The sequence below is a fragment of the Plectropomus leopardus genome, chromosome 21, assembly GCF_008729295.1.
Source record: "Plectropomus leopardus isolate mb chromosome 21, YSFRI_Pleo_2.0, whole genome shotgun sequence".
Taxonomy (NCBI): domain Eukaryota; kingdom Metazoa; phylum Chordata; class Actinopteri; order Perciformes; family Serranidae; genus Plectropomus; species Plectropomus leopardus.
This window is the reverse complement of record NC_056483.1, coordinates 22,092,924-22,120,484: the sequence shown is the minus strand read 5'-3', so window position 1 is coordinate 22,120,484 and position 27,561 is coordinate 22,092,924. Positions and strand designations below refer to the sequence as shown.

Sequence of the window (27,561 nt, the reverse complement as noted above, 5' to 3'; positions counted from 1 at the left end):
TAATGTAAAATTATTATTATTATTTTTAAAATAAATATGGATACCCTCTGGTCTTTTGAAGCTCTTGTTGATAGATGGATTGATATCTATGCCCAATGGATTCCAAAGGATTTTGGTCTATGATTTCCCAAATTCTTACTACTCCAAATAAAACTGTTGGTAAAAGTGTTGTAAATTTGATCCAAAACACTCTCTTTAGGGAAAATGTGTATAAAGTAACTGACGTTAATCCAGCTAAAACAATGTACTTTTCAATATCTGGAATAGAATCTACTAGGTAATGGTGAACTGGTAATACAGTGACAAAGATGAAAAATTATCCACACCAGTCATGTATTACAAAAGTATAATGATCTCAATGCCACAATGGAGTTTAACTTTGACATGTAAATTTAATAATTTTGTGTGTTTCTGTAACAAACACAAACTGTACCACCAGCAAGTGTGCTGTCAGCGTAGTGCCTCATTAACTCCAGCATCTGTTGCTGTTCCTAGGGCAACATTAACTGATCCTTAGTCTCTATGGCAACTCCCCCATCCCTGTTCTTTTCCTTCCTCTTGTCCCTCCCCAAAGGCAATCCACGTCTCGGTCTGGAATCGTGGAAATAACAATTTGACCTTTATCAACAATTGGTCTAAACGCAGTACATTCTACAGCTTCCATAATCGAATTCACCTAGTTCACTAATTCAAAGTGAGGAAATCAGGTTAGATCTCTTGAGCGACAAATTAGGATGCTGTTTATTGCTTCATTATCACCTAAACACGTTCAACATGCCTGAGATGCCTAAGGTTGTGTGTGTGTGTGTGTGTGTGTGTGTGTGTGTGTGATTTTTTTCCCACCAATCAGAGGTTTTTTCTATCAAACAAAGGTGCTAAGTGGACCCTGCCTCTAGCTGCTGAGGCATAAAGGGCAAGCAGTTCACAGTGCTACCTGCTCGTCTGCCTAATAGTCTGTCTGATAATTGTGCACCTTTTAAAAGCAGTAAAAGCCTCTAGTGAAGCGTTAATGTTGCATCCTCAATGGAAGCATCCATTCTAAAAAAATGACAAGTTTACAGTATGTATGGTTGAACTGTTCATTCCAATACACTTTGAAAAAAACATGTTGACTGTGTTCAGACACATTCACTCAAACAACATATATACAGTCTATCTACAGTTACAACATATCTATTATTATTATTATCTATTACATATCTACAGTTTTCAACATGGTAAAATACATGAACTGCAATCTATCATATAGACACTGTAATGCACAGACTGGGAACCAAAATTAAAATTTAAGGCTACAGGTGTTGGGACACCATGAGGGCCAATTCATAGTGTGCACACCCGTCCTCTTTGGTCTGTGTGATATATCGTGTAAATATCGTCATCCACCCATGTCTGTAAGGACTTGGACCCTGTTGTGACTGCGCCAACTGTAGGCAAAGCAAGCATGCCAACTATGCATGGTTCAATCTCTTACTTACTTTCAGCCTTTCAGACTAATAAATACACAATAGAAACCCACAAAATGTTCAGAAAAGTAATATTCTCACACCTATTTTTCTTATTAAACATAGAAATACAACTGTACACCTCTGAATTCAACTTTTTTCAATCACAGAGGATGGACAAGGCTTAATTGCCTTGTTAACTCATAAAACACACTTCATTCAAACTCAACACAAACAAGATAAAAGTCACTTGAACTATCTTGGTTACTCTTTCTAGTAATCTAGCTATTAAGTCCAGTGTTCCAACAATCATCAGCTCCAGTTTGGTCAAAATAAATCCTAAATACACCAAGTTAGATGTAAAAAAACATGTCTCTCTCTGCTGTTGATGGCTGCTCACTGTTTACAGTCTTGTAACCTATCCCACCTACACCCTCTACACTCTGCTGGTATATCTAACCACCTGTAGGCACTGTTTCTTCATTCCCCTAAAATAAAGGCCAAGTTGTCACTCTTCACTCCCTGCTGTGCCAAATATCATTGCTTTATATATTCTACATTCACATAATCGTTCACATTTCTAAATGAACAAAGTAATATTTAGGGAAAGACATTGTGTTTTGCAGATGTACATCACGCTACTTCTACTCTTCTGTAAGGTAATAATTATTATTCACTTGTCATCCATTGTTTTAAATATTGGAGCACATGTCTAGTGCTATCATTTTTCCCTAAGCCCTTCTATAATGAAGCATCTGCATTTGTTATGTTTCCCTATTCTTTTATTCAGACTTTTTCTTTCATTTGTCAGTGTCTGTCGTTCAGTCTGTCTTTGCATTCATGCATCCAGAGTGGTTCTATAATAAGCCTTGCAAACATAAGCTTTATTTATTTAAGATTTATGGTTATGGAGTAGACTTTTCCCTGGTGTCTCTCTTTCATATTCAAAGAAAACAAAGATGACACAATGATTCAGTGCTAACAGACATAACATGGTATATCTAATACAGTTTCAGCGTACTTCAAAATATGTCTCGTGTCTATGTATTGAGGTTCCCTCTCTGATGTCTGCTCATGTGGGCTTATACACATTTACCTATCTATATGCATACATTTTCCTCCCAATTATTCTTTTCCCATGCCTCTGTCAGTCTCATGTTTTTCTGGACACTCCTCTGCCTCAGATCTGTCTGTTTTCTGTTATTTTGTTTTCTTTAAGTCTCTCAGTGTGTCTGAAGTCAGCCTGCCTGTGGAACAGCAAGGCCTTTTCTTTCTTCAGACGCTTTCGTCTTAGCATCTATTTTTATTTATTTATTTATATTCAACACCAGCTGAATCCGCAAAACACACTCTTCGACACTCGCACACACAAAACTATCATACCAAATACAGCTTCAGTTATGTGTAACTGGCTGAAAAAGCCGAGAGTTAGGTGCTTGTCTGTGTAGTGACACAGGTGAAAAATAGTGAGAGGTTTTAAAAAGTATCTCCAGACTCCAGAGAACCAAGCTATTGCACTAATAATACCATATAACATGTGTAACACACATTTAGGGTATTTTTTCTCCCTACAAAGTGGCCATTTTGACTATTTTTTAGCAGGACACTGAAGACACAGTGTCCTGTATAGACCTACTTGTTTGCTTACCTGCTGCCTAAGCAAAATTTAGAACATGAAGTTGCTTTGCTAAATTAGAAATCAGGTCAACTTATTTTTTCCGAGGAAAGGTTTTAAAAGAGCACCTATGAGATTCATTATATGGCTATAGTCTATATAGATCAATGGCATTAAAGGTAACAATTGAAGTCATGTCTTGCATAAATTTTGAACAATAGAACTTCTCTAAAATAGAGGCCTCATATCTCTGATGTCAGCAGGGATAATCTCAGTCATTTACAATCGCATGACTATTATGACTTGCAAAATTCAGATGGAGGGCAGGAAGTGATAATCCATATACTGAGTGAATTGGATATAAAGGGTAGTAATTATAAAAGGGCTGAATGAGCCTGAACGCAGCAGGGAAATTTGAACCCAGGTTGGATCCTTACAACATGAAGTAAAGTGATTTTTCCTACAATTTGACTGATATTCCCAGTGTGAGCACGATAGTCACTACAAATTAACTTGTCCTCATGCCTTCCAACGTTACTAATATTACTAATGTCACTCAAGTTACATGGCGAGCCGATGAATGTCTAGTGATATAAAAATCATCATCAGTCACAAGACATTATAGATGTGACTTATAACAATTCATAAATGCAAGTGTCTTATGGATGCTCTTGACTGGTTTTAAACCGGAGGTATAAAACCAGAGGCTTATAATGCATTATAAATACTCATACTAACCTATACACACATCAGCAATCAACAGTAGTAAGAACTCAGTGTGCTTTAATAGTCCATGCAGTATCATAAATTAGCATTGTATGTATTAAGTGTTGAGTGTTCAAGTGTTTTGGGGTGGCAGAGAGTCCAGACTGATACAGAGAGCCAAACAGAGTGTTGAGCTCACATGATCAGGATGGTCTCAACAGCACAAATCATAGGCATTTCAGCAGTGTTGGTAGTCTTTGCCTCCAGTTGCTTGCCCTCCATCTAGACCAATGTATGGCATGTAATTCTACTACACTTTATAGCTTCTTTGCATATGAGTGCTGACATACTGAAGAAGTGACAGGGGACATGACTGCTGGCTCCTGCACATGGAATTTTAGCACCATGGACAGAGAATTCAGCCTGTTTCAGCAGAGGTGGGTGTGGAGTGTATGAAATCCAAATGACTTTTTATGAATGCAAACCATCTAGAACATACCGTAGTGGAATCCATAATAAAATATCCAAAAACCTCTCAATAAATCTCATAAATTTAACATGAATATGAGACGTGTGTTCCAAATTCTGAGCTGTTTTGAATGCAGGAGACAAACTCTAAAAACGGAATCCAAAATTTCCCCTGACTGAGCTAATACGATTGCCTTTTTAAAATGTCAATATCAAAATGTATGAAATGCTAAGCACAGCCCACACTGCTGGCCTGGAGCCATTTCCCTCAGTGGGTCCAGAATCTGTAGCTGAAGCACGGTACATCTTCTGATGAAATAATCCACAGTGACTTACGCTCTTGTCCTACAGTGAGCTGCTGGCTTTAACAGTGGCGCCAATGAGGTAAAATCCCAACACTTCGCCCCCAAAGCCGTCAAAAGGCATGAGCTCACCCCAGTTCAGGGACGGGGCCATACTATACAAATGTCCCTTCTGGGCTACCATCTAACAGCCTGCTCCCCAATGAAAGAAGCCCAGACAACAGTGAAAAGCACTATGTGGTAAAAATAGACCGCTGATACAGTATATTCACGCCTGCCTGCCTTTTGAGGATTTGTCTTCTTCCTCAAATAGTTTGATGACTCAGTTGTGTACTGTATGTGTGTTGCTGCAGGGAGACAGCGGTGGTATATTTGTGGCCTGTATACCGGCTGCTCCTGTGTTTGTGCTCTGTCTGAGAGAAAAGGAGTGTTGGTGCAAGAGAACAGGAGTTGTTGCCATGTTGCCTATATGTACTCCCTGGTGATAGATAAATTTAGATATAACTGATGATGATAAGATAATTCGATAAAATTAAAAACAAAACATAATGTGTAAAAACAATAACATATTATCACCTCATAAATAGAGGTGCATGAAAATATCGATACACTTGGGTATTGCATATTTAAGTATGTTTTGTGATACTGTATCAACTCTAAAAAACATTATTTTAACATGCAAAGATTTGCGGCAGTGGTTCATTTTGTATAAGTAGAAACAACAGAAATTTGAAAATACTAAATAAATTTTTAAAGCCTAAAAATTTCTAGCAAGGTGACCTTGCTTAGAAGTGATTCAGAAAAATTCAGAGTAACTCTAAGTAAGGAGGGCACAGAAACTTTTCCTTTAGTACAGTGGTGTTGTTGACCCTGTTACTAGGTATGATGTATTCTTTTAACAGATGTGATTGGTTGTCATAGACAAGCCTTTTTGTGAGCCTGCAAGCTGTGGACACCCAGTGGAAATGAAATTAACTATGTCACAGTATGAGACTATGAAAGCACTTCTGTCTAATCATACTGCTGCACTACAGCATTTCTTCCAGCTGCAAATATTTTAGTGTTGTGATCACTTTATTTCTAGCTTTGTATTGTCATTGCATTAAGTAGGAAATATGTAAGTATCCCTGGTAAGGTCGACCACAAACATTATCCCTGCAACATCTGATCTGTAGCATTTCATCTCAATGTCATCAGTTTTAGAGAATCTTTGTCTTTCCATCATTTTCTGCTCTGCTTAAGAAACTGCTAAGCTTAAAACTCCTCCCCACTTCTACCAGTTTTGTTTTGTTTTTTTTTACCTTAGGACCTCTCTTAAAGGCTAATACACTTTTTGAGTAACTTTTATCTTTACCATGATCTAGTCTTAACTTTACAAGTAATTTCTTAGAAAACATCAGAATTCTGAAAGTTTTCTCAGAATCTTGTCACTAGGAGCAACTCTTTGTACTAGAAAGCTTTGTGAATAAGGCCCCTGGCTCCTTGGTTGCAAAATGCCCCATTATGTTCACATGCTAGTTGCTAATGTTGTGTATTTGCTTCTCAGCAGGTAGTGTATAGTGGATTTTTCAGAGCTTTTTTCCTGAAAACACCTGCCTGATTCTGCTGGGAACAAGGCTGATGAGAGATGTTAAACTGATTAATAAATCTCGTGGACCAAAACAATAAGCTGAAAGACACTAAATGCTCTGTAAAGTTTAGAGGGAACAGAGTCTGGTGATAATTCTTTGTGGGTTCAACACGAGTAGTGACCCCATTCATTTCATGAAACTGCTATCATAAAAATGTAAATTAGTGCAGCGTTCAGACTATGTAATTGCAGTCAACAGAACCACCTGACACTATTCTTCATATGTACCATTCATATGTACCTTTCTGTATTTGTACATGTGTGGGTAATGCACTCATACAGTTCGAACATTTGAAAATGGCTGTGGTGTGCAGTCAGTAGGGTTGTTATCTGGGCTGTCTATTAATAGCTTCACTGGGAGGTTATAAGGTAAACAGAAAAGTACGATTTTTTTTTCTAGATCTAAAAATACACAATGATAAATTCAAAGAATTGTGTATCTGCTTCATCTGGTTTCTTGATGGCTCTTTCTATTGTTAAACTGACAGGAGTGGATACTGCCACACACTGCCCAGTGCTGGTTTATTCCCTGACCCTTGTCATACCCATCTGCCTATGTGTCTCAATCTCAAGTTTTCTACCAAGGCTTAATAGTTCTTTAAAAAGGGCTGGGTATCATTTAAAATATTACGACACAAGTACCAATACTAGTGCCCTTAAAGTGATACTAACACCAATGGTACTGTATTTGATAGCCATGATGAGTATAGAGCTGCTTGTAGTATAGCCATATTTTTGAAGGTTTTGGTAGCATCTCAGCACGCTGAACTGCCAACTCTGTCAACTGCATTGCACTTCGCCATACCACAGACTGTATGGGTTGTAGCTGCTGATGAGGAAGTGTGAGCTCCCAGTTGAGGACAGTTGTGAGAGTCTCGGCTGCACAGGCACAGAGACACGGCTAATTGTAAGCATCATACAGCTAACGTTATCTAACAGTTATTAATGGGCTTAATGACAGAGCCAAGCCTTTTCAGTGTTGGTAGAGTTTATCTGGACCATTTAACGCTCCCTGTTAGATGTTGAATGTAACTCTGTAATGACAAACCACAGAAGAACACCACGCTCCCACCATCTGTTTTTCGACAGAGTGGTGAGTATAAACACATAAAAAGACAAACGTTTACAAGAGAACCAACAATCTACATTTTGCTGGAGGAACATTAATAAACTCAGTAGAGTTAGCAGCACAAACACAGCTCAGTAGTCTGCTAGTGATGTTAATGACGTCCTCTCAATGGCGCATGGCTATTTGTCTGAAATGCAATGTGCATGCACAAAGTGCGGCTGTGATGTCACTGTTCTCACTGTAGTTTAACGTTTAATGCAAGAATTGTTGCCATGTAAACGGCCCCTTAATATAAATACTGTGCCAGAGTGCTTAAAAAGCATCAAAAAAGAGCTTGATTTTCAAAGAAAGTAGCAGGAGAGGATCCCTTGACTCCCCGAAAGACATCTGGTTTTAGCCACAAACTCCTAAAATCTCCCCCGTGTTCACCTGACCTGTGCAAGGCTGCTGCGTCTGGCCCCTGGCCTCCTTACAGAAATGCAAAAGACGCTGAGTATTCCTGCCATTAAGGTATCAAGTACCAATACGCAGCCCCATCCCCAAACCTTCCTCTATCTTTTTCCTCAATATTCAAACATCATACTCTCTTGGTTTACATCGTTCTCCATTTCTATCTTGGGTCCTCCATCTCATTTTTATAAATTATCCTTATATATTTCTTGTCAGCATTCTTTTCAACTCTTTATATTCCTTTATCAATCCCCCCAAGTGTTCCACAGCATCCTCTCTTCCGCCTTTATCCTCTGCCTATTTTTCTCCTGTGGTACATAAATAATATTTTTCTATCCCTGCATCCCTCTTGTACACCCCTCTGTTTCTCTCCAATGTATCTGAAAGCTGTTCTTGTTTCTAACTCCAGTTTATTACCATTTAAACAGTTTTTTCCCCCTATATGTCTGAATCCCTCCTCTTCACTGTACTGTACTCCCTTGTCTGTAACCCTCCAAAGTCTGGCTTTGTTGTGCTCCTCATGCCTTCTTATCTTTTGTACAAGTCTTAAATACCACTCTTGGTGACAAAGACCCACCCCTGGACACTCACAAAAGGCCTCATTACACAGAGGGAAGACAGAGCCAGCTGCACTCAGCACTCTGACTTGCTCTTTTCACATGCGCGCGCGCACACACACACACACACCTAAAGACACATACAAAGCACAGTGTGCACATCATGTATGTCACATATGATGAAGGGCGTGTACTGGTGTCATGGCTCACATGTAACATGGACACAAACACGCACTGACAGCATGTCTAATCCGCAAAAGTTGCAATATATTTCTATCTGTGTGACTCGGAAGTGGCAAAAAACACTAATGCAAGCCCTTCCGCTCTTGTGGAAAGCATTGATCAAAGCTGCTTAATAGCCAGGTTCAACACTTGTGCTGTTCCTGTGGAGGACTGAAGGCTTGCTCAGCCCTCATTACAGCCTCCAACGAGAGGCAGAGGAGTGTTAAAGGGAAGGACAAGGAAATGAATCTTCTGGAACGCTGTATCTCCATAAATCACAGCAGCACATGCAAAACACTTCAGCTCGACATGACAAACACACTCATATATACACACTTGCAAGCACACACAAGCACAAATGGCTACATGCACACTCAACATACCACAAGCATATACAGGTCACATTCACACCCGCTCATACACAGTGTCAATCTGTTCTATATTTAGCTTCCCTTCTCTTGCTGCTGTAAACATGATTATTTCCCAGTTTGCTGAACCCTTTTCCTCAATGAGCAAAACTGCAACAAATGAATTCTACATTAAAACAAGAGCTGGACATGCCACCAATCAACAGCTGTCTTTTAACTCTGATTTAAATCAGTTAACACACACACACACACACACACACACACACACACACACACACACACACACACGAGTCAACCTGTTGCATTTTAATTGCGTATCTGCAGCACAAACATTTTCATTTCATGGTTTGCAGAAGTCTCTTCTTAATGAGTCACACTGCTCCAAAACTAGCAAGGTGGCCAAAACATCCTTTTTAATCTCCTGTCTTATGCACATAAACACCTTAACCAGCTCCTTTTTTTAATGCAAATTCTTAGCCAAGCTCCTTCTGGATGTCTGAGCTCTTTATAGGTATCTTTGGTATTTTTAAACCTGGGCCCTATTATCCATGTGTTTTTTCTTTGTTTGTTGTTTTTCTAAGTGACTGATGGGAACAATTTTTGAAATTGGTCTACTATTTAGTGAGAGCACTGTAGCCTGCAGCAGCGAAACAGACTCCAATGTAAATATTTGGGGCTAAAAATGTGATTGTTATTGTCACTGACAGGCTCAGACACTTAGTCTAACAGCATTATTGAAAGGATCCTTACAGAGATAGGCATTTTTGTTAGTAATTAGGATTTTTTTCTTTAACCAGAAACAGCCCCCAAAATCACTATTGGAAAATGAACAGTCATTTTAGTATGTATAGAGCCAGGATATTTTCATATCTAACTGGGTGAATAAATGGTTTATTTCACCCAAATCGGCATTGGTTACTGTTGGTACAGTAGAAAGACAAACCAAAATGGCTTTTGAGATTTTTATTTTATTCTTTGAATGAAGTGTGTTTCATGATGATAAAATGAATGATTATTTAAATTGATACTGGTGGCTTTGCAATAGTGACTGTGGGGCTGTTTCTTGTAAAACAAATAGTCATCCAACTTATTAATGGAAAGGTCCTTCTCTGTAGGGATCCTTTCTTTCATATTATCAGACACTAATAATATCAGTGACAAAAAACAAACACTTTTAATGGACCAACATTGGCTGAGCACAATTTCCCAAAAACGTTATATTGATGCAGCCTGTTGCAAAGCTCTTGCTAAAACACTCTACACAAGTTGTCTCTTAGCTTATTAAAAACAGACATAAATATGAAAAAGCAGAATCCATGTTGAAATATACCTCTGTTGCTCTAGACCCTTCCTCCAGCCACCCTGCACAGTATACTACTTTCAGCCACATGTATCCCTAATTTAATTCTTTTGCTATTACCCAAAGCTCATGACCAGAGGTAAAGGTAGCAAACACAAGTATCCCAACAGAGGAGGAGCAATCTACTCTTAAGCACTTTACGGGCTATGCCTCAACGAAGCCAAAAGGTCAACATTATCTTCAGATTAAAGAGAGGCAATCCTAACATCACCAAAAAGACAGTCTTCAGACTTATGCTGTGCCTTGAGAGGTAGCAGAGAGCACATTTCCTGTAATCAATTGCCTTCAATGGTTTATTGACTGATTTGATGCTAAGAATGGGAAGAAAGCTCTTGAATTGAGTGCATCTACTCAGAGTCAGCACCTCATTTCACTTCAGCAACAGCTGGCTTTTTGCTGAATTTTACACTCAACTGTCTGCATCTTTTGTCAGTCATTCTGTAGTCATCACAGAGACTACTTTTAATAATGATGCAAGAAAGACACACAACAAAGCCACAGAAGGAATTAAAATAGGACTCACCTATGATGAGGGGAGAAGCCAAGGCAGCAATCATGACAGAACATGGAAGGTAAAATCGACAAAAACAACAATTACCATTTGATACTATTTTTAAGGTCATATACTCTAGAGACACACCAGGATTTGAATTCCTAATGCATAACAACAGAGGAAGAGTTAACATGACACCAACAAAGTATTTCCTTCAACATTCTTTTCTAGGAGAAGTTGTAAAGAAACAGGCAGCTAGTGAGGAAAACAGAGTTAATTGGACACACGAGAGAGAAGACAGAGTGACAGTTCACCCCTGGGTGCAGAGGAAACAGAGCATGATTACAGTGTTAATACATACACCTGGACAAAAGAGAGAAAGACAAGGCTGGTTTTGATTTGGTGAAGATGTCTAGTGGTGTTGCTAAGGAGAAAGATGTTGTGATTGGTTAGTAGTAGCACACCCATCAACAGCAACTCTGTTAATTATGAGAACATCCCAGCAGTGCATTATTTGGAATTAAGATACCCACAGATTAAAGTCAAGCCAATCCACAGCCTCCGATGGTCAACAATTGAGCCCATGCGTTAGTCACTTACAAACATTCCAAATTGGACAAGCTAAAAAGCCCCGGCCAAGTTTTGAGACAAATTTGTCCATGCATTGGTGTCACTATCCACATAACCCCTTATGAGTATGACACACAAGCAATCAATCCTGCCCAAAAAGCATTTGAAATCAGTTTCAAAAATCTGAAAGCTGGATGGAAACACCATGCATAACAACAAACCACCCATTTTTATGTTTTAGTTAGTCTATGACTAACTTCTATTTAGTCCAGAGCTGACTACAACCAACCTTCGATGGTGGGGGCAACCGGAGGGATCCCGGCTGGTTCTTCCATGGGATCAGCAAAGCTGGGAAAGAAGGGCTTAGCTGTAGGGTTAAGACCAGATCCTGGGGTGATCGATGGAGGGGATGAAGGGCTGATGACTGGGGATGCTTGTGGAGGGAAATTCTTTGCTCCTGGGGAGGTGGGACTCTTGACAGAAGAGGAGGAAGATGAAGAACGAGACTTCTTGGATTGTTTCTGCACTGATTTGGCATCTTTGTGCTCTTTGGGTTGGAATTCCTGCGCTGTGGTTTTAGGGGAGCGGAGGGGGGCTGGACTAGGAGTGTCGAAGGCCAGCCCCAAGTTTAAAGGATGACCTGAGGTGCTCACATCACTGAAGTCAAAAAGCTCGCTATTGCTGGTCATGTTGGAGTCGTTAAGGAGCCATGAAGCATCTGAAGGTGAGAGAGGTGGAGCTGAGGCTAACACCTCGCCTTTTTGGGAAAAGCCTGGGCTTGGCTGGGAGGCGGGGCTGAAAGCAGAGGTGTCTCCCTCAGGCATGACTTGTACATGAGACTCTAGGAGAGAGCTAGTGTTGTCAAACATCCCGCTGTCCACCATGTCACCTGGTGAATATGCCTGGCTGCTGTTGCCTAAGCTTGCATTTTCAGTATCCATCAGGAGGTCAAATGGATCATCAGGGCGAGAAGCCATGGGGAAGGTCGCACTGTTGGTGGTGGAGGGCATAGTGAACGGAGGTGCTGTGGCTTTCAGCTCGCTGTTCAGGACCAGTGGGATGATGGGAGCAGCTGCTGGGGAGAATAGGTCCTGAGACAGCGGTGCAGGGACCAGGCCTTCCTCTGGGAAGACCTCCTGTTTCCAGGGGCTGTGGCTGGTGTCCATGTCTACGAAAGATGCCTCCAAATTTGCCTGAGCAGAACTGCCCAGATCCATCATATGCTCCTCTGTGATTTGAGAGGTCGCTGCTGCCAAAGGGACAAACGGTTCTGCCGTCACTCCCCACTCCTCTGGAAGCTTCTTCCTGCTCTTACCCTTCTTCCCCCGACCTCCGCTTTTCCCAAGCTGCTCCTCCCAGGCACCATCCCCTCTATCCCGCCTTGGGCCAATCCTGTGGTAGAACTCCTCTGTTGAGGGAGAGTTTTCTCCCTGTGTTTGCACCTCAGGCTGACCCCTGCTCTCGTGATGTTCGTATGCTCCCTCATCTTTCTGTCGCCTTTTCTTCTTCTTCTTCTGTTTTCGGTCTGAACCTTCTCCCTCTCTTTCGTCGCCTCCAGCATAGGCAGGGCTCTCTCGGACAGGCCAACTGTCAGGTGGGTCGTCAGGGCTGACTGCAAGATGGCCGGCATGGCGACTGATCATGGTGGAGACACTGGGGGTGAAAGGGAGGTCTGCCGATAGGATGCCAGCCTCCGCTGGCCAGCACTCGCCTAAAGCACCTTGTTGTGGGTGAAGAGGGGAGAGTTTAAAGTTGGGGGAGATGGGTATGTATGAAATGGTTCCCTTAGTCTAACTCAAACAGAACTCAAAGCCTTTTTCTCATATGAACTCCAGACAAGGTCCAGAGAATCAGGACTGGACATTGTCTGGAGTCTCCCTTTCACACATGTAGCACACAACAGGAGATTGTCAGATGCATTCTCACCTATTAGAAATTTTCCATTGATATGGTTTTGGCAAAGGTAATGCCTTGGTAGAGTCTGCATGAGGCAGGACATGATGCAGATTGCATCACGGTCAAGTAGTTGGTTTGTAATTTGGTTGTTCTTGGGATTAATTGGGATTTTGGGATTTAGCTTCAGCCCTTGCCAACATAAATTTCCTAATGTTATCTTTCTAATTCGACATTTTCATTTCCATCTTTGTGTAAATGACGCTTCTTCTTCACCCTTAGACGTTTGATTTCTTTCAATTTCATGTGAGCCACACAATGGAAAAACATCAACAACATGCCTACTCTGGACAATGACTTGCTCTATTCGCAAATGGGCTAAATTGGACATTACCTGGAATTTGTACTAGGGAGCTGGCAATATAAAGTTTAATGTCCAGCCCAAAAGATTCAGACATTTGCGTTGTCACATACAGCTCCCCCAGGAAAAGCCTAGGTAATTTCAGGTTCACGGTGCATGTGTGAAAGGGGTTTATCTGAAAAGCTTCAAAATGTATGAGACAAAAAGGCAAAAACAGTATAACAAAGTATATCATAACACTTAAAGTGTAAATATATTTACTGCAAAAGATTGTCAAAATAGTTTTAAAGTGCATTAACTATTACATATATTTTTCATTCGCCAAGATGGTGGGGGGGCTGAGAAGATGCCAAAACGATCAGACACAGCAAACAAGCATCTGGAGGAATTCAATCCAAAAGCAGTGCATTTTGTTCCAGAGAGCTGAGCCATAATCACTATACTTTTTGTCAATATGAGCTGTAGGAGTGCTTTTTTCTTCATTCATAATCTGTCACCCTTCAGTCAAACAAGCAAATATGTGTGTTTTGATAAAATATACCCAAATAGATGTCCACCCTGAGCTGGATTACAAGTCTTAAAATTCCATTTGTGTCGATGCTGAGTGAATGAATGCTTGGAGAAATGAGAACACACATATACACAGAAAAACAATGCACATAGCACTGAAAAAAATGATAAAGAGAAATGGTACTTTTCAGTGGCTGAGTCACTGCAGCCTCTGGCTCTGGTACAGTGCATGCTCGTGCTAAAACTAGTGGGCAGCAAAAGAGGTATTTAAAATCAAAACAGCACAATATCCAGGTGTGTGTATGTGTGATTATGCATTTATGTTACATCATACACTGACATGGGCACAGAGACAGACACAAAAAACAAAAAGACTGCTTAATGGTCCCATAGAAAGGAGGTCAATTACAGGCAGCCATGCTATAACTAAAACAGCCTGGTTTGGGGATACTGTCTGATAAAGCTCAGGCAGACGGGAGGTAACAAGGGTAGAGGGGAAATTGCCCACTGAGGGTTGCTCTGCTACTTTGGCCCAGTTTGTTTCCAGTTTTCAGTTATACGCATACTCATATATAGAGAAAAAGAGCTAAAGTGGAGCAGCTGTCAAGTGCCATACAGTACAGTTACTCTCTAGAGGGTCATATTTCATATTAACAAACCTCCCACGGAACTCTGCTCTTCATACTGTATGTGCAGTAATTGGGAGAGTCAGAAAAAGACATCAGCCAAATGGACCAGAATCACTTAAATGTTGAGTTGTGCAACCTCATTAGGCTGGGGCAGTGTCAAAGAACAGCTGTATCCTGTTATTGTATGTGCATATACTACAGTTACTGTATGGTTTCAGAGGTAGTTAAAAGATGCAAAAGGGCAATGCGCAGTGTGGCAAACATCCTCCTGTTTTTTATATGACAATTTGATCAGATGCTTTAACAAATTGAAGGAAAGCTAGGGCTTGTACTTGTTGGCTTGTTTGTTTCAAGTTAGCGGTTGTTAAATAGTGAGTAAAAATTAATTTAATTTTTAAACCAAAATCAAATCAAAATAAAGTGTCTAAAAAACATTTTTCCTTTAATGAATTTAAAATACAAATTCAATAAATTCCGAAGAATGCCATTAATAAATATTCTACATATAAACACACTGACCAAATTTGTAAACCGGTCAATGATAACCAAATCTAAATCCTAATTAAAAGCAATGTTATATCATACACCAGGAAAACTCCTGCACTACATATAAGACTGTTGTGCAACTTTAAGGCCCCCAAATGAGCCATAAATTAACTTGACCTGTGACAACAACACCGAGACCAGAGTGCTTGTATCAGAATACTAAGACCTAAACCTCTGTATCTCCTCCTGGTGTCATATGAAAAGCTGTAACTTTGAAACACAGTCTGGTACAGCCTCTCAAAGATGGAAATGTCAGCCTGCGATTAACGCCAATAAAAAAAATTAACACGTCATGCACTGAGCTTAATCGCACCACAATTAATGCATTATTGCTGACAATCTTTATGTAGATATATAAAATAAATAATCAGTACGTCACATGAATACAACAACAAAGCCAGTGAAGAAGAGTGTTCGACAGGAAACGTACGTAAATAATTAAGGATTTAAAATATCAAGGAAAGCTTAAGAAATATTTTATCGGGGAGGAAATGCAAGAGATCAGTTACAACCTCAAGAAAGCATTTATATTGCATTTTGATGAATATGAATGTTAACATGACTTTTGTCTCATACTAAGAAAACTCCACAGTGCATGTTTGAGTTTATGGAGAGCTAAACCAGTGACTGCCTGAGAAAATGAGAAAATTGCAATACACTGTGAGTTAACTTAGGGTCAGTAAAGGTTTCATAATGTGGGCAGTTAAATAAATCTGGTTTATGTTCTGCTAGACATCAGAGTGCCATGCAGACTCATGATAGACCCCCTTCAGGTTTTCACAGGTCTGCACTCTACATCTTGGAATAGGGAAAGAGGAGTCTGTGGTTGCTGCATTGTTGAGTCAGCATGTGTTACCTCCTTGCTGACATATGTACCAGTATAGACATTATATACACAAAAACAAACAACAAGCAAACACACTAACACACACACACACACACATAAACACACAGTCCCGAGCTGACTACAGGGGGCGGGGGGGATCAATTTCAGGGTGGCAGTGAGGGGTTAACAAGCAGCAGCAGTCTGTATTTTCTGTGCCCCCACCACCTGTTACACATTGATTGAAGAGTTAGTGAATGAGTCACCTCTGTCTGCTGCAGAGTGAGTCAGGCTGAGCTCTGCTGGCTGCAGATAAACTGAGACACAGCTCAGCTGGAGAGATTCAAACATTCCTGGTGTTTTTGGTCTTTATTACTTTGTATTTTATCAGCAGGGGGAATCAAACAAAACAGAGTCCAGTTCCAGGGTGTCTAACAGGTGTCAGACACTTAAATTTAATGCTTTTAAAGACGCTTTTAAGATAATTTCTAACAAATTTAAAGACTGATACATTTTTTGGACTATGCATTTTTTTCTTATCTAATCACTGAAGTTTAGAGGTAAGCAGTATATTTGTAGTCCAGTGCAGAGGCAGGTTTTATGTAGAATTATGGTTATGAGATTGAGTTAGGTTAATCTACATTTTGCAAACAGTGAAGATCAAGTACATAGTGAAAAAACAGTATTAGGTTCAGTGGTAGGTTTAATGTTTTGGAAATGTGTTTTTTCCACACAGAAGAGCTTGACTTATTAAGTAATCAAGAAATCAAAAGACGGATAAATGAAATTAGATAAAATGTTTGTGGCAATCAATACCTCACAACTTCCTATTTAAGACTGTTGAGAGCTAATATTTATAAATCTGAATTTATGATCAACTGACAACAACACAGCCGTCTCACCCACCAGAAGTATCCATCCTCTCATTGTTTTTCTGTTAAAGCATATAATATCTTTGTCATTAATTATATTAGTAAATCTGGTAAGAGCTCTGGTTACAGGATGGTAACATGTACTGGCGGATTAGCAGGCTCTGAGTTAAGATAAAAGAAACCGTATTAGAAAAAAAGTAAGTCTTTCTGCATCTCAATAGACCAAACCTCCTTAAAAAAGCAGAAGTAAATTGTGTTCCATTGACAGCAATATAACAAAACTGCAAATTATCATTGTTAAAATGATAAACTCGGAGCAACAGACTGGTGAACATGACATGATAGTTGTGGTTTAGATGGAAATTAACCTTATAGTGAATATGCCTGAAAGAGGGTTGAGCTGGTGTAGGCTAAACACCTAACCAGAGCGATCCACCAAGTTTTACCAGGTGTCCTGCTTAACTCAGCAGCTGCCTCCGATTGGGACATAATGACACTGTCCCAACAGCAAACTAGCATCTGACTATCACAAAGCATCAGCTCTCTGTCCACACTGAATCCATTCAATATGCACAAACAAACCATGCAGCTATCAGCTGTTCGCTTGAAATTAGACTAGATTTAACCACTTATTTGCTATATTTCTGCACTTGTATAGTTACATTTTAAACAAAAACACACATTTTATATTATGTTACAGAAAATACACAATATAGCCAACAGCCAGTAGGTTTTAATTGGTGGTGGACATTTACCAGAAACTTTAAGACCTGGCAATTTCTACTCAGACCAGCTGCTCCCTTTGTTTTTTGAGTTAAGAAAAAGAGAATTATGAAGATAATTCCTCATTTTATCTTTATATATCAGCTGTTCCTTGTCTATTGCAGAACTTTCAAGGCGAGCAAAAGGAATAATGGAACGATAGAAAGAAACACAGTGTCCCTCAAAATAACAGCTCAAAGGGGAAGAGCTGAATGACCTGCAGCCAGTGAGAACGCCTCTTTAATCAGCTTCAAATCCAGTTTGATATCCTTCATGTTTCTGACACCAACCTGAGCTTGGCAGTAAATTGCATGCGTCAGGCCATTTATACACATAATATTATATTAATTACATTGTCAAATTGCTTATTAATGATGTGATACAAGTTTTATTTAGTGCCATGATGCCATAGGCACTGGTTGCTAATGTGGTCTGCTTTTGAAATTTGAAAAAAATGTGTCATAATAACACATGCCAGTATAGCTGGTTAGCATAAAAGCTCCATCACAGTTTGAGGGAACCTCATCCCTTTTAAATGTTTCATTAGTGACCTGCCCTAATTTGTTCCTGCAACTATTAGTCAAGAAATGGTCATTATTTCAAAACCAGCTTTTATCTGAGTGAAAATGATAGTCCATGTGACAATTTTTTTTAAAAAATTGGTTCACTTTAATCAATGATTCCTACTCATGAGTACCTACTTGCTATTTGAAAACAACATTAATTTCCTTACACCAATAAATCTTGAGTTTCATGGTCTATGAAGAGGAAAGGGCTCTCTACTTTTATTACTTTTATTATTTGTGCTTGAACTTTTGTGATGTTCTTAATATTGGCTATATCATAAGAGGGCAGGGAAAGGGCTACATGGATTTCTGACACTTTATTTTATTCTCTAAACCTTTTTATCTGGGAAGCACTTTAAGCTTAAACTTGAAAAGTGCTATACAAAGAAAGATTATTAGTATGATTATTATTATTATTATTACTTGAGCTATCTTTGCATATTTTATGATTATTCTGTGATGAGCAAACTCTAATGTCTGTGTAGACACCTCAGAGAAGCGGAACCACTTTGATATTTCTCCCACTGCTCTTATTTAGTACAGCAACACAGGGGGTTCAGCCACCTGCTGTGTAGCAGTGCACCATGGGGGCTCAGCTGCTGTGATGCTCTGTGCATCGTTCCACTGCCCACATGGGATGTTAGTAGGGCTCTACTAGCTGACACAAGCCACAGAACGGTGACAACCACCGCTCTATGCTCTCAAGGATCACATGTGCATTGAACTAGAGAGCAGCCCTATGGGGGTCGGGGTGGGGGGGGGGGGGTGGGGGGGTCAAGAGTGGACAGTGAGAGACACAGACAGCTCCTCTCTGTAGGATATATATATATACACACACACACACACACACACACACACACACACACAGACTGACTAAACACATACAGTATATGACTGGAGGCCCTGGCATGATGACATATATATATTGTATATGTTAGCATCAGGGCACATTGACCTTGAGCTGGATGACTAAATCCTATTGGAGCTGGAGTGTGCATGAGGAGGAAGCTATAGAAAAGCAAAGACAGACAGCTGCTCTGAACACTGCACCCCTCTGTGGAACAAATGAGACGGTGCAGTACAAGACACACTAACAAACATGATATATTACACTATACAGTCACCACTTTAAGTTGTCCCTGCAGCGGCTGAACAAAAAATAAAGCTTCTCATAATTCAAAAACTGCAAAGTGCAATCAATTCTAAAAATAGGTCATATTACAGTGGTTTACCCTTTGAAACCTGGATCGACACTGGTTTTCTTTTGCTGCATTCAGACGCCTTTGAAGCCAAAGCAAATTGGTTTGACTTTTGACTCTTTTGAAAACAGAAAAAAGGCATTGACCAACTAAGCAAGAAATGTCCTGCAAATTGCAAAAAATGATCAAGAGGTGACAAGAAAATCTTGAATTTTTTTTTAAAAGCATGGGAAGATTTTTAGAAAAACATCCAAAAAAGGGGAAAATGTCCAGAAAACTATAATTAATAAAATCAATATATTAATTAATTATTAATATTAATTAATTAATAAAAAATATAAATAAATATAAAATTTATGTACAGAAAAAATAAAATAAACCAAATAAATACATTTTGGGAGGTCATTTTTGTGTTTGTTTTCTGCAGGTTATTTTCTTGTAATTTTTTCTTTCTTTTCTTTTTTTTTTTTTTTTTTTTTACTAATTTATATTATATATTAAATTCTTGGGCCATGTCTTGTTAAGTTGCCCATTACCTTCTCTCCTCATTATTAAAAAAAAAAAAACTAACCAATTTGCTTAGGTTTTAAAAGGTTAAATAATAATCAGCAGTGTCTGTCAGCAACCACAGAGGTCCAGCAGTTAACTCTTTGGCATGTGAGTGTTTTTATTTACCTGCTGACAGGTCCAGAGGGCTGCGAGGAGTCTGGGGTTCAGGCAGCATTGGGCTGTGCTCTTTAGGGGCTTCTGAACCTGCTGGAGGTGTGGGATGCTGCGGTTCAGCTATGCTTGGAATCCTCTCTGCTGAGAGGGGTGCAGCCCCCACCTCCACTTTTACCCCCATCCCACCAGGCTGGGAGAAACCTGACAAGCAAAGGCACACAAACAGGTGTTATTACGTCAGTGTTTGGGATTTTCAAAGGACTGCTCAATGCTCGATGACATAATTTAATATTGGGAACGTATCTTATTTCTAGCGACTACAACAGCACAGTGCTCAGCTGCAGTAGGTTTTAAACACTAAGAAGGTGGACAAGGATATTCTCTATCAGAGCGTGAACAAATCAAACAAGAGAAAAAAGAGGGAGGGAACAAAGCCAAAAAATAGGAGAGAGAGAGCCAAAAAGGGCAAGGTACGAGATGAAAAAACACAGCAGCATAAACCTACTGAACCTGCACAAATTAGACACAAAGACACCACCTCCTTCTCATGGCCCTCTTCATACAATTGCTGACTGACACTGTTGTGTCTCAGAGGCTGCGGGATGCTCACTTTTTACGCTAGAATGAAGATATTGGTATTTTGTGAAAGTAGACAACAAAGGCATTCATCCATGTGACCTAGCTTGTCAGGAAAGGCGCTAAATAAACCTGTATACTACAACAACATGATACAATCCTGAAATTCTGGTATGGTTTTTCCCTTTGGGGTGCCACACTGACTGTATAAAATAATGGCCGTAGCTACCGTGACGTCACACGTTGGTTTGTGGACTGGTGTTTTGAAGCTTTGAGTTCAGCTATTTGGCCATTGCCACTTTGTTTTTTTTTTTGGAGCCAAAGGGAGCCACATTTGGGAGGTTTCTGTGGTGGAGTAAGGGGTGGATCTGACTGAGAAGTTATGGACACTACTGGCACAGACCTGTCACTCAAGTGACCCGCTCTTAATTACATTTAACTTTAAGCCTTAATAAAATGGGAATGGGTGAGTTACATAAATGTGTACAGTTGTGCTATTTCCATGTAACAAAATTAGGTAATGTGCATATATTTGGCACAAAACTGTCTACTTTCTATGCAAATTAACCTCATGCAAAAGCAGTCTAATTCACAAAAATCAGTGCCGAGTGCAGCTACAGTGAAATAATAGCATCTACAGGGAGTGGGTGGTAACTGAAGAACACTGACAGACTGAGATATTAGATCCCAAACATGGTTTCTCTCTATCAGGGTAAAATTCCTTGCCTGAAGTTTTGAGGAATTCCTCTACACCTTGTTGGTCAGGACCTATAGCACACTGTTTTCTTTGGCGCAAAGGCAATATTTATACTTTGCCGCTTGAATAGCACAATATCTTTTGTGAATTAGACCTGAAGTGATGCGTGATTCTTGGTGCTGTCAACGGCTGCAATCTATTTTTTGAGAATTGTCCGTCTGTGTGCAATCAAGTACAGTATGTGTGTGAGGACTAGCAGTGATGAATTGATGGAAATTAATTATTATTATTATTATTAGTTATTTTGTGGGAATTCATGAAAGTGTCAGGAGATAGAGAGAATAGAGGAGAGAGAGAGAGAGAGAGAGAGAGAGAGAGAGAGAGAGAGAGAGAGAGAGAGAGAGAAGATATAAGCGCGTGTTCAAGCCTGGAGCAGTAATTCAGAGACGACAGGTCTCATTAAAGCTACAGTGAGAGCTGTGAGCTGGGTATGCAGAGGTTGGCATGGTGAAAGGCATAACTCAGCCTCATAGCTCATACAGTGTGTTGAGTGTGTGTGTGTGTGTGTGTGTGTGTGTGTGTGTGTGTGTGTGTGTGTGTGTGTGTGTGTGTGTGTGTGTGTGTGTGTGTCACTGTGAGAAGTACCAGCAGACACCAAGCTAGTGACAGCTACAACTCTGCATGCAGCTAACAAGCTTCGCCTCACCACAAGTCATTTATCGTGGTGGATTTTTACCACCACAGATTGAAGCCTGTTGTTGGACACAAGTGACATTTTTTTATTGCGGAAATCTAATGAGTGAAGTGAATTATCATCATGTTTTCAGTAATGTTCCTTGATGACTGAAGGTAAAACTGTGTATTTCTTAAATAGCTACCTCTTTTCTTCACAATCCACAGGGAAGATATATTTTTATCCATATAGAGGCTGAAGAGATGCTAACCGCCAACTACAGCTACACTGAAGGTCAAGCTGCTGACACAGCTGGGTTGCTTTATTTATTTATGCTAGGCATGTTTGTATGCTAGGTATGTACAATAAAAAAGAAATTTAAAAATCTGTTTATGCAGGTTATCTGCAGGTCCACTGATGGCTACACAATGCAAAGAAGGTGACAAAATGTGTGTAACAAACCACAAATGCAGTCCAGGAGCACTATTTATAAAGAGAGAAGCTTATGTTGTGCTTATGTTAATGTTACATAACCAAGAATTATGGAACAGGAGGATCTTTGGTGATTAATTTATATGTGCTGATCAGTTTGAATGAGTTCATGATTAATGTAGACTTAAAACTACATGAATAAATAAGTTTAAAGCAGCTCATCTCAAGCTAAATCCAGATAGAGAGCAGTATTTGAGTTTACAAGAAGAGCATGTGCAGGAATTTAAGTTTTGTGAAGTAAGCTAGAAAAACAGTGAGGGTCTGGCTGTATTTATTTTTGGATTGACAACCACATCTTCTTATTAAGTCACAGATGTAAAGGTCTAGTATGTAGGATTTGATTTGTCCATTCTGGGCTACTGTAGAAATAATAAAGCAGATTCCATGAAAGAGGACCTGCTCTGTATTTTGATAAACGACTCATTCTAAGGTAACAAAAACACAACATTTTTTTTGTTTTTTTTTGTTACACACTGGACCTTTACCTACCTGTACACTATAACCACAGACTAGAATTAACAGTAATAAAATGTCTAGAAAGTGATGAAAATGATACAATAAAGACTCAACTAAAACAGATGCCAAACATAACCATGGCACTGGTGCCTTGTGTCTAATAGTTCAACTTATAAATCAGACTGCCACAAAGAGAAATATTTTCTAAATACATGTCGTTGGTACAGTGTGAAACAAAACTGTCTTTTGTCTGTATGTTCTCCTTACATGTGTCCAAAGCTTAAAAATCATAGAGGCAAAGTCCAATGAGTTCATATGTAAATAAAGGGATTTGGTGGGCAACAGGTGTTTCAACAGAAGATCATATGATAAAAATATGATGCTATCACTCACCTTCAGTGGTGAAAAATAGTGGTTCATCATAATGGCCGATATTTTTTTGGAATAATGGAATCGAAATATTGACTTTTGTGTGTATTTATGAAGATGTTTGTTTGACTACTGCCATTTAAAGGTTTGTGAAACAGCTGTCCACTATGACTGAAATTATGCTCGTATTATTAGTAATGGTGCTGTTATCACAGTAGAAGTACCAGCCTCAGTATTAATGCAGTGTTGCTGTGTGGCCGTATACCTGAAAAAGCTTCCATCCGGCCAGTATCCATCATTTGGGCAGGGCTGGTCTGAGAGCCCAGAGGATCTGAATAACCTGCCATGGAGGCTGATGGGAGGGAGGGAAAGAAGAGAGGGAGTCATGAATTAACAGGAAATAGAAGGGCAGCAGGGACAGAGAAAGAGAAAAGTGGGTAAGAAGAAATAGTCAAGAGAGAGGTAAAGATGGATGAAGTAGTAAAAGGAGAAAAAAGGGATGAGGGCATTAATAATTTACAGTGGGTGAAGAGGCACACCATAAAATAAGGAAGCAAAAAGAAGGTGTGGACATCAAACTTAATTTATACATAAGCACAATATTTTTTTTCTGAGCACAGCACTGAACTGAAAGGAGAAACTGGTTTTGCCCACATAAAAGCAATGCACATAATGTATAGACATACATACTAATCACAAAAGTTGGTATGCTGTTTGTGTTTATAGATACATACCTCTTGCCTGTATATAATAGCTATATTTTCCTCTACTTTTCTTTGCTTAGGTAGGTCCATTAACACATATACAGGGCTTGCCTTTCCATTATTGCTCCATAACACGCCTACATGGCCTTGGATTGGAAATAATGGCGGCTAGTGCAGTGGCTGCAATAGAAATAAACCAGCTAATGATTTGAACAACAATCACCAAGCTTCTTGGGATGTTATCGCCAGAGGGGAAGTCACAGAACACCACTCTGTGGAAATGCAGTCATCTTGCAGTTGTGCTTTATCGACATTTCGAAAATATGGCTTAAGTTTTGCACAAATCTGTAATGGAAACCTGCATTTTCTCATCCTTTAGTTTTATATCTACATTAGTGTTTTGAGAGCTACTGACAGCAACAGATGAATCCCTTGCTTTCGTTAATATATTGACCAATAAAGTGTATTGTTATAAAATGAAAAATGTATCATAATTTTGATCTTGAGACCCTGAAGGCCCAGCCTACGCCCGACATCACTGGTGGAGAGGTGACAGCTCCGCCACCTGTCTTCCGTGTCCCTATTAAGATGCAAAACCCTGGTCCAACTTATTCAATGTTTACAGTCCTTTAAGTAAAGAAATTACCAATGCACATGCGATATGACAAAAAACACCTAAAATTACTGCAGCGTGAAAAGGTGTGTGCAAAATTTTGGGGTGCACCTCAAAGAAGAAACTTGTGCCCCAATGCAACAAATGGAAAGACTTCTCTATCTTATGCTCGGCGCAAGGCGGCGCGACGCAAGTGTTATTGCTAGTGTCAGGACGGCGCAGTTGTTTTCAAGCCTGGTGCCCACGTCTTTTAAATAACTACTTGCTCTGGGCGTGCTGGTCTTAAAGTGAGGTGTGGTCAGACGTACCATTTGCGAACTGCTATTTTGAGGCACAAGAAAGAAATTGTACCATTGACCAAATAAAAGCTGGCCTTAAGTCAATGGCGCAGTCTGTTGTCTGCTATGGTTGCGGATTTTCAGTTAGAAGGATGCGCCTGCATGCATCTCAGATGTTTGGATAAGTCAGGTGGAACATTACAATACGGCCCTCAAAGTCGGAGCATTCTTTATGGTATGTTGTGTGTTGCACAACATAATGCGTCCTGCATGTCTCTTGGACATAAATGAGGGCACATTACAGGACGTGGGAAGACGTGAGGCTGACCTGTATGTGCTGATGCCAGTTAACCCAAATATGCCAGCAGCAACACGTGCACTGAGAGATCAGCTGGCTCCTCCCGTTTTTGCTTGATTTTTACGCTGGGCGGCGAGCTTTGTTTACCCCTACTCACATCACTATACACTTATCTGCATTGTAAGGCCGTTTTGGAGGTTCCAAAAATAAAAAGATTAAACCTGCACCGCCACGTCCTCTCATGCCTGCTGTACCTCTGCTGCTTTTGTGGATATCTGCTGCTTCCGCAAATTATCTGCTCGCGCACAAGCAGATTGGTTTCTTCAGCAGAACACTTCTCACATCTGTAATTTGTCAAATCCGTCATTTAAATTGCAATCTGCCAATTCCTGGCGCACCTGGCTTTTAAAGGGAATGGGAGCTGACGCACAGATTGAGTCATTCATGTCCCGCCCAAAACACACCCATGACTAACTCAGAGTACAAATACAACGCCCAAATTAGCCATTGTTGAACTAGCAAAATGGACTTTGGCACGCCCTAAACGCATTTGCACTTTAGACCATGCGCTATAGATTGTCTAAATACGGCCCTTAATCTGGATTCGGAAGAATCATTGAAAATGTCACTGGATAAAATGCAGCTGTTTTCACGATGCAATATGCTTCATGATTAACCATTTATTCTGACTGCAAATGTATCATTCCGCGTTTCTATTCTCAACATTAGACATTAAAACACCATGAGGGACACAAAAAAACTATTGCTAAACTATCATGGAAGAAATCGTTCTTTCAAACCTTTTTTTTAATTTTCTTCATTTCAGTTGGAGTTGTTACGTTGAACTTGTGTTCTCGCCCTTCGTACCTGATAAGAAGTCTGTAGCCAAGGCCTGCTGCTGGTCGAGTGAGCGTTGCCGCACCTCTCCCTGCGGCTCTGGGCGCAACACTGATGTCTGTCCCCCAGCGGTCAGCTTACAACCTGCAGTGACAACATGGATCAGCGAACATCAGTTCCCCCTCCTCGCTGATGACGCTCTACTCTACAACTCTAATTTAATGACACTAGGCGACTGAAAACGCACTCGGCTGAACACGAATCCACACACATCCCGAAATGACTCACTCGTAGGCATTTAAAAAACATTTCTACACAATGGACTCTATCTCACCTGCCAAATTTCCTCCCAAAAGTAGATTTCCCAGTCCCATACACTTCAACATTCAGTGATGTTTGCTATGTGCTGCTCAGTGCCTCTGTCTCTGTCTGTCTCTACTGCAGCCTCAGCTGGCTCTGAGCTACTAGCACTGTGAACCCCCAGACACACACACACACACACGATCGCCACACAGAGAGACACAGACACAGACACACAAACACAAGACTGCGATCACAGTCGGGGAGTCTGGGTTTGGCGTGACGTTTCACTGTCTGTCTGGTTCAGGTCCCAGGCCCCGCCAGCTAGCGCCTCCCCTCGCACTCCTCGACTTCCCACAGCCCACTCCCTCCCTCTCCACTCCAGCAGGCACCCTTCAACTCTTGTCCCAGTCTACAACCAAAGGGTCTTGACTGGACCGCAGAGGCCAGAACCCCGACTGGCAGATTTAATCCTTTGAAACTTGGATTGGCATCACTTTTCTTGTGCTGCGATTAGAGACCTTTCACAAGTATTTAAACCCTTGAACCTTGAGTGATTTGGTTGCAAAAACATGGGGGGAAAAAGGCAGTGAGCAATTTGACAAGAAATGTCCCACAAATTGAAGGAAATTAATGCATTTAGGAAATTGATTTTAAAAAGCTAGGGAAAAATGTCCAGAATACTATTTTTACAATGATCATAATTATATATACCGGTACTTAAAATAATGCTAAAGCCATTTTTTTCCAGGTAATTTCTTTCCTTTTCTGTCTAGTTTTGTGTGTGCTAATTTCCACGAAATTCTCCTGTACTTTTTACTAATGTCTTGCAAGTTTCGGGGTCATTTCTTTTTAAATTGCTCATTGCCTTCTTCTCATGTTTTTAAAAGAAATCCAGCCACTTTGCTCAATTTTCAAAGGGTTAATGTGGCTGTTTGGGGGCCGAGGTAAAAATGGAGGGAGACAAGGAGGAAATACATCATGAGGGAAGCAGAGGGTCAAAGAGGGAGATAGAGGGTTGATAGGAAGAAGAGACAAGCAAGAAAGAGGACTTACAGAATGAGTAAGGCAAAAAGACAGGGATGGAAAAAGGGATAAACAGGAAGGAAGTAACAGGGAAGAAGAGAGGGAGGGGAGGAGCGAAGGAGAGAGAGGGAGGCACCATCGGCAACCGTCTCCCAGCAGCTCTC

General features: G+C 40.2%; 1 protein-coding gene across 1 annotated transcript in view; it reads right to left on the bottom strand.

Annotated features, from left to right (window-relative positions):
• LOC121960427 (microtubule-associated protein 4) overlaps positions 1–27,561 on the bottom strand; it is a 139,186-nt gene that overhangs the window by 50,739 nt on the left and 60,886 nt on the right. Inside the window, exons 4-7 of the mRNA XM_042510100.1 lie at positions 26,102–26,215; positions 23,607–23,693; positions 20,091–20,279; positions 11,544–12,974 (exon numbers count right to left, since the gene is read on the bottom strand). Coding sequence (XP_042366034.1) covers positions 11,544–12,974; positions 20,091–20,279; positions 23,607–23,693; positions 26,102–26,215 — 1,821 coding nt within the window. The remainder of the gene's footprint in view (positions 1–11,543; positions 12,975–20,090; positions 20,280–23,606; positions 23,694–26,101; positions 26,216–27,561) is intronic.